This window comes from Ixodes scapularis, unplaced genomic scaffold (genome assembly GCF_016920785.2).
Source record: "Ixodes scapularis isolate PalLabHiFi unplaced genomic scaffold, ASM1692078v2 PGA_scaffold0__279_contigs__length_252992795, whole genome shotgun sequence".
In the NCBI taxonomy this organism is placed as follows: Eukaryota; Metazoa; Arthropoda; class Arachnida; order Ixodida; family Ixodidae; genus Ixodes; species Ixodes scapularis.
The window spans coordinates 73,568,339-73,580,393 of record NW_024609835.1 but is presented as its reverse complement, the minus strand read 5'-3'; the positions used below and the strand labels follow the sequence as shown (position 1 = coordinate 73,580,393).

The 12,055-nt window shown below is 48.6% G+C and overlaps 1 protein-coding gene across 1 annotated transcript in view; it reads left to right on the top strand.

Annotated features, from left to right (window-relative positions):
* The first annotated feature begins 235 nt into the window (after nt 1–235).
* Nucleotides 236–12,055, top strand: part of LOC115322145 (trypsin-1-like) — a 106,864-nt gene continuing 95,044 nt past the window's right edge. Inside the window, exons 1-2 of the mRNA XM_042292175.1 lie at nt 236–249; nt 355–401. Of these exons, the coding sequence (XP_042148109.1) occupies nt 236–249; nt 355–401 (61 nt within the window). The remainder of the gene's footprint in view (nt 250–354; nt 402–12,055) is intronic.

Here is a 12,055-nt window from a genome sequence, read left to right as displayed (position 1 = left end):
CAGGTAAGCATCGTATTTTACTATCGCTTCAGGTAGCTTTTGGTGGTGAAACTCATCCTGGACTCTCGGATTTCCGCAGCAGCAATCAAGCTCAAAAAAAAAGTGCACAACAAATTTAGTGCTTAAATGGGCAGAAATGAACGATCGAGAGAAAAAGCAAAAATGAAGAAAGAGAGCGAGATACAAAGAGAGAAAGAGAGAGATAGAGAACCAGATAGCGATATGAAAGACAGAGATGGAGGAAAGAAAGTCAACAATTTGTTCTACCCTCGTTCCCATTGTCCCGCCCGCCGCGCGCCAGACAGGCGGGAGTCTCCGTCACCAACGTGGGCGGTCTGCCGCCGGAGCCCGCCGCCCGTCTCTGCCGCATGTACTGGCCCTCAGGAGCCAGCAGTCTCTTGGTGAATTCGGGTGGTCGCCCCTAGAGTGCCTTCATGTGCGCTTTGCTAGGGTGATGCCACCCTTTGTAACACCACTCGCCGACAAACCAGCAGCCATTTTGTTCCTCGGCGATAATCCGTGGGGCTTATAGGCTCCTTGCATTGACGTCACATCGCACACATTTGCACACCAAGTAAAAGGAGGAGAGGGAAGCTGCTTTTGTAAGAATTTTGAGTGACGGGTTAATCTTCTATAATCTTCTGGGAGGAGAATAGCGACGCCTGTGCAAATCCGGAAGGCACAAAGGAGGGTCCTGATAAGAGGGGAGCTCCTTCTCCCCCTCTTCTCTAGAAGGAGCTCCCCTCTTTGTTACCCCCAGGACATTTACACTCTCAACTATATCAATAGTGCCTGTACCAAGCAAAAGTCTTTATTTTCTCTCCGTTTGGAGAGGGGAGGCAGAGAAAAAAGCAACTCAGTGTTGCTTGACGAGCCTCTGCCCCCCTCCCTACAGCAGCAGAAAAAAAAAATATGTACACGTACACAAACTCATACAAATTGACAATCTCTACACCAATAAAACGAAAATAAGTGAGCTAAATCCCCTCCCTACCGCAGCAGAGAGAGAAAAAATATATACACGTACACAAACTCCTACAAATTCACAATCTCTACACCATTAAAAAAAAAAAGAAAAAAAGTGAGGTAAATCGCACAATCGATTCATACTTTAACTATTCCAGAACGTGTTTAAGAAAATCATTAACAAATACAGAAAGCACGTCCTTCCGAGTTCCACTTAAAATATTTATATCCAATTCACAGGAACAATTTAAAAGGCGCGGTAGTGCATATCTCAGCATTTGATCGCCGTAATTGGTCCTGGAGTGCGGTACTGCCCACGCATCTTCAGAACGAGTGTTGTAGAGCGTTTCCCTGAACTGAAGATTTGAGATCGATAAAAGTAAACGGTTGGTACAAAACGACTTTTTATAGGCAAGGGCTAATTTGTAACTATAGTGACTTGTAATTTGCACAATATTAAATTTTTTAAACAATGGTTTCGTATGACTGTCCTAGCTACTATGACATATCGTACGAATCACTCTCTTCTGAAGAATATGCATTTGATTTATATTAGTCAAGGTCGTATTTCCCCATACCAAAAAGCAATAGTTATATTGAGCGTAAAAAATAGAGTTGTAAACGAGTATCATGGCCGAACTAGGAATCATATGGCGATATCTGTATATTATACCCACAGCCTTCGATAGCTTTTTACATGTGTATTGCACCATATCGTTCCAAGTCATGTACTGATTAAAGATTACCCCCAGGACTTTTACACTCTCAACTATATCAATAGTGCCTGTACCAAGCAAAAGTACAGACCTAGGACTACAATTTGTATTCCGAGATCTAAATACCACGGCCTTTGTTTTACTTACATTTATTTGCAGGGAATTCGATAGTGCCCAAGCATTTAATTGATAAAGATAATGGTTCGCATTGCTTATAATTGTATCTATGTTAACGCCGGAAAAAAATATACTCGTATCGTCCGCATAAATAATGCAGTTCACATTACCATTAATATTTACTAGGTCATTAATATACAAGTTGAAGAGGAGTGGCCCCAATATACTGCCCTGTGGTACACCGGCGGTTAGTGGTCTGAAATTTGATCGTTTCTTATTTATTTCAACACACTGATGGCGGTTTTGAAGGTAACTAGTAATCATTTGTAAAGCGACCCCGCGAACACCATAAATGAACAGTTTCTTAAGTAGCGTTTTATGATTTATGCGGTCGAAGGCTTTTGTGAAATCAATGAATATGCCGAGTGTTATCAGCTTCGCTTCGATGTTGCCTAAAAGTAGTTCTTTTTGTTTTAAAAGTGCAATCTCAGTCGAGTGACCTTTCATAAATCCATATTGACAGGGCGTCATGATTGAAAATTTCTCACAAAAATTATTAAGCCTTTGATGTATGATTTTCTCTAATCCCTTGGAAAATATGGGTAAAACCGAAATAGGTCGATAATTTCCTAAGTCATTCTTATCACCGGTTTTATATATTACAGTCACCTTTGCTATCTGCATTTTTTTTGGAAAGGTACCATACTTAAGTGCTAAATTGAATATGTGCGTTAAATAGGGTAAAATCGCCCGCAATACATGTTTAATTGGTTTTATTTGAATGTCATATATATCGAAGCTTTTACTGTTTTTTTTAAGTTTTGAAACGCTGAGAATACTTCCTCTTCGTCGGTTGGGGTAAGAAATAAGCTGTCAGAAACACTAAGCATGTATTTAGAGGCACTCATAGAACACACACTTTGAGCAGGCTTAACAAAATGTTCATTAAATTTCTCAGCTAAAGCTTCCCCCTCTATATCGGTGCCTTCAATTTTGATTTTCGTGATTATCTCCTTGTGCGGCCCATTCTTAAGTATACCGTTCAATTTTTTCCATATAACATCAGATCTGTTTACACCTTGAAATAAATTGTTAAAATAAGAACGCTTTGACTGCCTTAAGGCCCTGGTACACTGATTTCTTTGTTCCTTAAATTTAGCCAACACGCTAACGTCTCTGCTACGTACGAATTGATGGTAAAGAGTATTTTTCTTATTTATCATTTTTCTTATTTCTTACGTAACCCATGGTTTACGTGATTTGCGGGAAATATTTCGCTGTTGGTAGGGGAAGCAACGGTCGTATATCATAATAAACTTATCGAGAAAGTAATCAAATGCTTCGTCAGCTGATACGCTAGACAACACCGCACTCCAGTTCGCAGAAAATATCTGTTCTTCAAAATGTTGCAAGTTTTTTGTGCTGATATTTCTAAAAAAAGACTGAGCAACATAAATTTTTTTGCTGTTGAAATTTACACGACTAAACATAAAGATCGGCAGGTGATCGCTAATCGTTACCCCGATCACGCCAGCAAGTATCTCTGTGGTGGGAACGTTCGTTAAAAATAAATCAAGCAACGTGTCATGTAGAGGCGCTATACGAGTAGGCAGTGAAATAACATTAGACAATCCATATGACTGATACAGTGACAGTAAATCAAGCTGATGTTTAGAGGAGGTTAGCATGTCTATATTAAAATCACCGCCAAGATAAAGACATGATTTATTTTCACCAACAACCTTTAAAAAATTTTCAAGAAATTCAAGGAAGGTCGCAACATTCCCAGATGGCGGTCGATAGACGACAGAAAATACAAATTTAGCATGTTGTAAAGTTAAAATCTCATAGTCCTTTGTTGTCGCTGTGAAATCACTGACAATATTATATTCAAGGTCTTTTTTAACGTACATACATACACCTCCTCCTACTTTGTTGCTACGATTTAAATTGAATACTGCATACTTCTCTAGTCGGTCCACTTCATCACTCTGGTTATACCATGTTTCAGTTAGCATTATTATATCAAAAGAAAATGTAAAACTGTCCAGAAAGATGCTAAGTTCATCAAACTTGTTTCGCACTGATTGAACATTTAAATGAAATAACGAAAAGGGCACAATTGGTTGGTCTTTAAAAAGTTTAACAACCTCGTTTGGCAATAAGTAAGAAGGAACTGTCATTGCGAGTGAAGATAAAAAAAAATGCAATACCCAAAGCAAAACTACTCCAATTTTTGCAAGTCATCCTTAGTCTTTATTAGATGTGCTTGAGTTCCGTCCCTCTCCCTGACAAAAATCTTGCCGTTTTTATACCAAGCGTACTGGAACCTATTTGTTTTTGAACATTCTTTCGTTTCCCACAGTAGTGCCTTATCTTGCTGCGTTAAGTTTTCCAAGATATATGTCTTACTCCGAGCATTCCTTAGTCGTGACCGCCGGTCTAGCCACATATCGCGTGTCACCCGGCTGACAAAGCGAACAATGACTCCGGGGATCTTGTCTGCACGTGAGGGAAGTCTGTGTGCTGCGATAATTTGATCCGATGTCAGATCAGGCACATCCAGGTTCTTTGCCACTTCATTTATTTTAGACAGAAGATCTTCTTTTTCGCTTGCAGGAATCCCATGCAGTTCGAGGTTTTGCCTGCGATTTCTCCATTCAAGATCGTGCACCTTTTGTTTTAAGTGTTCTATTTCCAACTCTGCGTTCGTCTTTTCCAAGTTTGTAACCCTTTTATTTAAACTTTTTATTTCTTCGTCCTGTTCACCAACGCGCTTGAGCATGACGTCATAGTTGTCCGACATATGCTGGTCACTCGCATCGTCACTCGCACGTCGATCGAGTCTACTGTTTGTTTGACATTAAGCTCAAATAAACGCCCTATGGATTACCTCTACATTGTCTGGTACGTACACTTTATTCCTTGAGTAGGTTCCCTTTATTTATTTTATTAGTAGTAAACGTTACAGGTCGAGCTAGCGCAGGTACCCTGCCCCCTCCGCGATAGTGCGTTGGCTACGCAATCAAGCTCACGACGTCTCTATCGGCCTTCGTGGTGGTCATGCACGGTGTCGAAAGCTTTCGATAGCTCACGCAACTACCTTAGTGGGTAAAAAGGCTGACATTTCGGTCGATCAGGGGCGGGTTCCGACGTTCTACAGGCAGAGATTAACAAGGCAGCGAGCTTGGGCTGTGGCACCCGGAATAATAAACAAACTCTTACCCGAACCAAATCACCGGTGCGAAGCCCGTTAAAATTAGGAGTCAATTCTTTTCGCGGCGGATTCGAGTGACGGATGTGAACATCAAGTTTCTCCGTTGATTTCTCGAAAGCTAAGACTACAGCGCTAGGACTACACCGCCTTGGACGCCTCACCACCGACAGGTGCCATCTTGTTTCGAAACTCACTGACGTCACGTCAGCGTCGCGCTGTGATTGGTTGCCGCTTTGCGGTCCGTGAAAGCGGTTGGGAGAAATCGGTCCCGAAGCGGTTGGCAAAAACGCGCTCCAACCGCTCGATCCTAGCCGCTTTGCGGTTGAGAACGCGCGGATCCGCTTCGCGAACGCGGATCCGCTTCCAGTGTGAACGCGCCATAAGATGAACGATCTTGTGGAAGCACTGTGAACAGTTCACACGTCGGCTTTTCCTGTTACGGTCGCCAATGAATGTCGTCCCGTCAGTTGTAATCCTCGCACCGTCGAATGCGCAAGCACTTTGTAGAACCGCACATCAATCACCGTCATGCCGGACCCCGCACATCACCACAGACCACTGCCGGCCATCGTCAACAAAACCTCGTGATCACCGTCCAGCTACCACGTGACGCCTGCGCCGCTCCGCACTCCGACGGCTACAGATGGAGTGCCAGAAAGCGCTCTGAGAAAATCGGGCGCTCTGGAAAGAGCGCTCGAGAGCGCGCAGAAAGAACCAGGCGAATTCTCCTAGATCGGCTATGCCAGGATATACGTAGCGTGAGCTTATGCGCACAAAATGAGAGGCGCTATCAAGCAGCTCCGGTGCAGCGTCAGGCTTGGCTACTGGGCAACGGAGGCGCACAGCTGGGCACGCGGCGGCGCCAGTGCGTCTGCCGCGGCTATGACGTCACTCCTCCGGAATGCGCAGACCGGCGAGGCGCGCGCGGCGGCGGGGACGTCACTGCTCCTCGCGCATGCGCAGCACGGCTCTTTGGAAGCCCCGCGAAACTGCTCAACCTCGGCCAGTGTAGCTCACGCTACAAAACCACGTGATCTCCGTCCAGGTACCAGATACCGCCTACTCCGCTCCGCACTCCGACGGCTACCGACGGAGTGCTAGAGAGCGCCCTGAGAGGGAGAGGCGCGACCTCGGAATGAACCAGCCGGTAAGGCCACAGCACTCTCTTTTCACCCCCCGATTTCGCGCGCTCTGGAAAGAGCGCTCGAGAGCGCGCAGAAAGATCCACGCGAATAGCCATCTGGGAAGTGGGTCCTTGGTTGAACGCCGCCGCACGGCGTCGTCATCGTGCTCCAGACGGGTCCCGAGTGCGGCATTCAGACACCCAAAAAGCCGTTTTCGCACCGGAGGCGATTAAGTCTTGCACCGGTGTCTGGTCAACGACGGATGGCGGACAACGAGACCCCACAAATTCAAACACGGTTTATTTTTTTTATTATTATTTTTTTTTTTTTTGGTGGGAGGGGGGGAGGGAGAGATAACTAATCAGACACATATGCAGCAAATGAGCCGACAATGGCATTCTTTTACGCGATCCCTCAAACGCGCAACGACCATGAGGGCATCTTCAACCATCGGTGTGTATTTGCTCCGCTATGTTGTCCAGACAAAGCTCCGTGAGAGGGACGCCGTCAAAACAGGGAGCGCAGATGAAGGTCGGCGAGGGCCTTTTTTAACTTCCCCAAACGGGGCGTGTTGTCGCGTGCCCCAGGCGCCGGCGTTAGAACAAAATGATCTTCCCGTTTCGGAAACTCGGAAGACACTTGCTGCTTCGTGAATACTCCGTTTCCCTTTAAGTGCCGTTCACACATTTACAACCGAGTGCGACCGAGAGAGACAAGACCGGTTATTAAGCCTCTTACGACGTCTATGGACCAGCTCCGCTGCAGCGCATCCGGTCCTAAGAAGTCGCAAGTAGAGTCACTAAATAAAGCTACGTTTTCAGAGTCCGAAACTCCCAGACGACGCGCCTGAAGCGCGTCAGGCGCCGCCATCTTGGGTCCACGCGCAGATGGAGGAGTGACTGTAGCTGAGCCAAGCCAAGCCGTAGCCGCCGCCTGCGCCAGCTGCCGCCGCCGCAGCTTTGGCAGCGAATCAAGGTCGTGTTGTTAGTATCTCGACGTAAGAAGGAAAAAATGCATGCTGAGCGACGGACTTCAGCGTGCGCGCCAAGATGCGCGCGCAGTAAACAGTAAAACAGCAGCAGGCTGCGGATCGCTGGACCCAAGATGGTGGTGTTGAGAAAACGCGATGATGATGATAGCAACTCACGTGACTTCCGCTGTCCAACGATGCCGCAGCTAACCAGAATATTGTTGACTAGAGCAACTGTATTGTCGGCAAAATGCCAAAGAAAATGAATGCGGTACTCTGAAAGCGTAGCTTATTTAGTGACTCTAGTCGCAAGAGGCTTAAAAACCGGTCTTGTCTCTCTCGGTCGTACTCGATTACAAGTGTGTGAACGAGCCTTTACGATGGACTGGAGCGGACGCTACCAGCCATTCGATGTCACATGACCTTCCGGAGAGGCGCAGCAGTGATGCGCGGTGAACGATATCACGTGACACATTCGCTGCCCTGGGTTGGCAGGAATGTCACGTAGAGTCCACAGCGGCCCAACGCAAGAAAACCAGTCCGAGCAAGAGCGAGAACACGTGGGCTGCGCTGCCCAGCTCGCAGGCCGTGCCAGGTCGGGTCCGTCCTTTCGTGTTGTTCCCGGGCTCATGCAGAGCTCTAGGTAGAACTTTACATTTAATCCTCATCAATCATATACTTGCTCGTGCGGTAGAATACAGCATATCTGTCTGCCTGTCATGTACTATGTTTTTTTTTTTTTTTTTTTTTTTTTGGAAGTGAAGAAGAAATACATGCAAGCTGTAGATGACTTCCGACAAGAAATAAGAGCGGAAATGAGAGGTGACTTTTATCAGAGCATATTCGAAACCTAAAACTTTACTAGACTTCTTTTTGAGCAAGAACTTCAATCGAAATAATGTTTTAAATTATTAAATAAAAGAAAATACTTGGCCCTTTCGCCGCACCTGCTTATTTGTCCCCGCAACACTTATTAAAAAAAAAAAAAAAATTTGAAACACATCACTCACTTGTTCCAGATTAGCAGTTTTCAAATGTTTATCCATTAGATAAACATTCATTGAATAAAAATGAAGCACATGGACTATACAAAGAATCTGAAGGCGGCCATACAATTAAATTGAGCGCCAAATCGACTTTTCCAACCAATTTCAGTGTAAATAAGTACGCAGGTATAATAAGGTGGTGCAATTTGTTTAGTAAAAGTATATAATGATTTGTTCACTTTCGAATGGAGCGTGGAAACAAAACCTAAAATTTTTATACTTCGATTGCGTGTAACAGCAAATGATTTTTGGGTCACTGCCGTGCTTATTTTGACAAACTGAAGAGGATATCTAAGTAAATTGTGCTTTTTTTTATTACACCTTTGCCAATCGATAATTTCGTACAAAAAGGCTCAACGTAAAATCTTTAAAACAATTTGTTTTTTTGCTTTTTTTGTTTTGTTTGAGGGAGCTTATATTTGTATTCGATGAATTCACTTGGCTGTACTTTATTTTCACTGCGATAGTGGGAACGCTTTTTTTTCTACCTTGCACTTGGGATTAGTTGTTCCTATCCATTTTCTTCTACACGCTCTTTCATGCTACAAAACAAAGTACTACGAATATATGCTGCCTGTTCTTATGGCGAATTCGCGTGGTCGCCTCTCTCCTCTGACCTCGATTCAGCAGAGCGCCCCCTCCTCTCCGCCAGAGCTACTCGGGATCCTTTTCAGCCGATCACAACTGCTGGCTTCAGAGCGCTCCGAGATTCTCAGACCAGTCACGGAATTCATATTGCCGCGCGCAGGGTCACGGACTTCTAGAACTTTCTCATTTATTCTTGCTCCGGACATAACTTCTGTCGTTTATCCCTGCTTATGTTGTTCTAGAAAGTGCGTGTTCATTCTCGCCGCGAGCGCGCTACGCTCGAACCTTCTCCGCCGAATCTTCGAGATAGTGACTCACTCTAGATAAGACGCCGCTCGCGACCTTGTCGAGTCAGTCTCGCCTCTGCACTCGATCCTGCGGTTTCGCCGATATCGACGCCCGCGACGCTCTGCTGTTTTCTTTTGTACCCTTTTATTTTTGGCACAAGTTCGCCACATTAAACGTTTATTTCTTCTTGTTCATTTTCTGTTTTCTTTTGGTCACCACCCGTGACATTTTGGTGGAGGTGCCGGGGAACCGCATGCCCGTGCAGCGCTCCCCCCCGAGTTCTCGCAGTGCAAGTCCGAACACAAGCCCCCAAGAACCCAACGAAGACCAGACCGAGATCCGACTAAGTCGCCGGAACCTTGGCCTACCCCCGGAATCAGGACCCTTGCCACCCAGGACCAGGCAAACCAAAAGGACGACGATGGCCAACCAGTCGGAGACCCCGGCCGCTCCAGCCGTCGTTTATCTGCCCGTCGCACCACGGACGGCTGCTCCATTTCACGGCGAGCAATACGAAGACGTCGAAGACTGGATTGACCAGTATGAACGCGTTGCCCGCCACAATTGCTGGACCGACGAGCAGCGCCTGCACAACGTCTATTTTTCGCTTGAGGGTACCGCCAAGCACTGGTACGAGAATCACGAGTCCTCTTTGACGTCGTGGGACATTTTCAAGACCGACCTCAAGGCTACGTTCAGCAACCACCACCTCCGAGAGAGAGCCGAGGACCTACTACGAACCAGAACCCAGGGCCCCAACGAGAGCGTCACCGGCTTCGTAGAAGACGTTCTGCGCCTGAGTGCCCGCGCCGACCCTCGGGCTACCGAAGAGAAGAAACTACGAATTCTCATGCGCGGGGTGAGAGACGACATTTTCGGAGGCCTCGTCCGCAACCCGCCGGCAACCGTCGACGCCTTCGTCACCGAGGCAACAAACATCGAGCGCGCCCTCCAAGCGCGCGCTTCCCACTACCAGCGGCATCCAAGCGTCACTGCAACCGCTCTGCTTAGCGGCGAAAACGCTCCTGGTAAGGACATCCGCGAAATCATCCGGGAGGTCGTCCGGGAGGAAATCCACCGGTTGCTGCCAGCTGCAAACCGACCAGCGACGCTCTCTATCGCCGAGGTTGTGCGGGAAGAGGTTCAGAGAGCCATCCAACCAGAGGCTCCCGTCGCCGTGGCAGCCACCGAGGAGCCCACGCTGACTTACGCCGCAGTGGCCCGACGGCCACCGCCTCCTCCTCGAGCCTATGTTGCGCCACCCCGACGTCACTCTCCTGCGCCGCAGCACGACCGACGCCGTGACGACCAGCTCCAGTACGCCAGTCAGGAGCCCCGTGCACCCCGGAAGACCGATGTGTGGCGAACGCCCGACCGACGCCCTCTGTGCTTCCACTGCGGGGAAGCAGACCACACCTACCGCCGATGCCCATACCGTCGACTCGGGCTGCGCGGGTTCCACCCGAACGACCCGCGACCCCGTTATGGCGAACGGCCTCGGGAAATCGAGGAGTACCTGCGACGACCCCAGTCCCCCGAGCCTGCGTCCCGCCGAGAGTTCCGATCGCCTTCACCACGACGTCCAGCTTCGCCGATGCACCGACCCCGACGTGAAAGCCTGTCGCCCCTCGCTCCACGCCGGGGAAACTAGGCGCGGCAACCCCTGGAGGTGGAGTTGCCGAAGACGACCGACGCCAAGATCCTCCACGAACGTCGGAGGGCCCCCACTCGAACGCTACCGGAGACCGAAACGACGCTCCTGAAACGGTGTCCAACAACCTAAACGTCATCATCGACGGCCACGACGCATCGGCACTGGTGGACACCGGAGCAGACTACTCAGTCTTGAGTGGGAGGCTCTCCCGCCACCTTCGAAAAGTCACGACGCCGTGGGATGGACCGCAGATACGAACCGCCGGAGGACACCTCATCACGCCTGTTGGAAGGTGCACCGCTCGCGTCGAAATTCACGGCGAGACGTGTCCTGTGAAATTCGTCATTCTACAAGACTGTTCCAGAGACGTCATTCTCGGCATGGACTTTTTGTGTGAATACGGCGCCGTCATCGACCTTGGAGAAAACAGATTGACGCTGCGGACACCTGTTCCGCCTTCAGAGAAACTCCAAACTGCGTCAGCCGCCGTCCGAGTCGCTGCCGACCACGTGAATCTGCCGCCGCGATCAAGTGTTGTCGTACCCGTCGTGACCGATGCAGCTACCCGTAGCGAAGTTCTTCTGGAAGGTAACCTCCAGTTGCTCCTGGGAAGAGGAATAGGCGTCGCACGAGGAGTAGCTGAACTTCAGGATGGCCGCACTGTGGTCCTCGTGACGAACTTCCGGAATGAAATGCAACACCTCACAAAAGGTGCAGCCGTTGGCCACGTCGAGGATCTCCGAAACTCCGCCGAAATCGCCGCCATTACTGATGAATCCTCGCCACCTCAGCAAGACGGTACGTCGCCAGCGCAACTCGACATCGACCCTAAGCTTCCGGACCCGAAACGACGGCAGCTGATTAACCTCCTCGCCGAATACCGTGACTGCTTTGCGACGTCGTCGAAGGTACGCCAGACAGCCGTTGCGAAGCACCGCATCATTACCGAGGACGACGCGCGCCCTGTGCATAGATCACCGTACAGAGTCTCCGTTAAAGAAAGGGAGGTGATCCAGGAGCAAGTTCAAGAGATGCTGAACGACGACATAATCCAGCCATCAAGCAGTCCGTGGGCCTCTCCAGTCGTACTGGTTAAGAAGAAGGACGGAACGCTTCGGTTCTGCGTGGACTACCGGCAGCTGAACGCGGTGACGAAGAAAGACGTCTACCCACTCCCCCGAATCGACGACACGTTAGACCGGCTGCGCCACTCTCGATACTTCTCATCGATGGACCTGAAGAGCGGCTACTGGCAGATCGAAGTCGACGAACGGGACCGAGAGAAGACAGCTTTCGTCACGCCAGATGGGCTGTACGAATTCAAGGTGATGCCCTTCGGACTGTGCACGGCTCCAGCAACTTTCCAGCG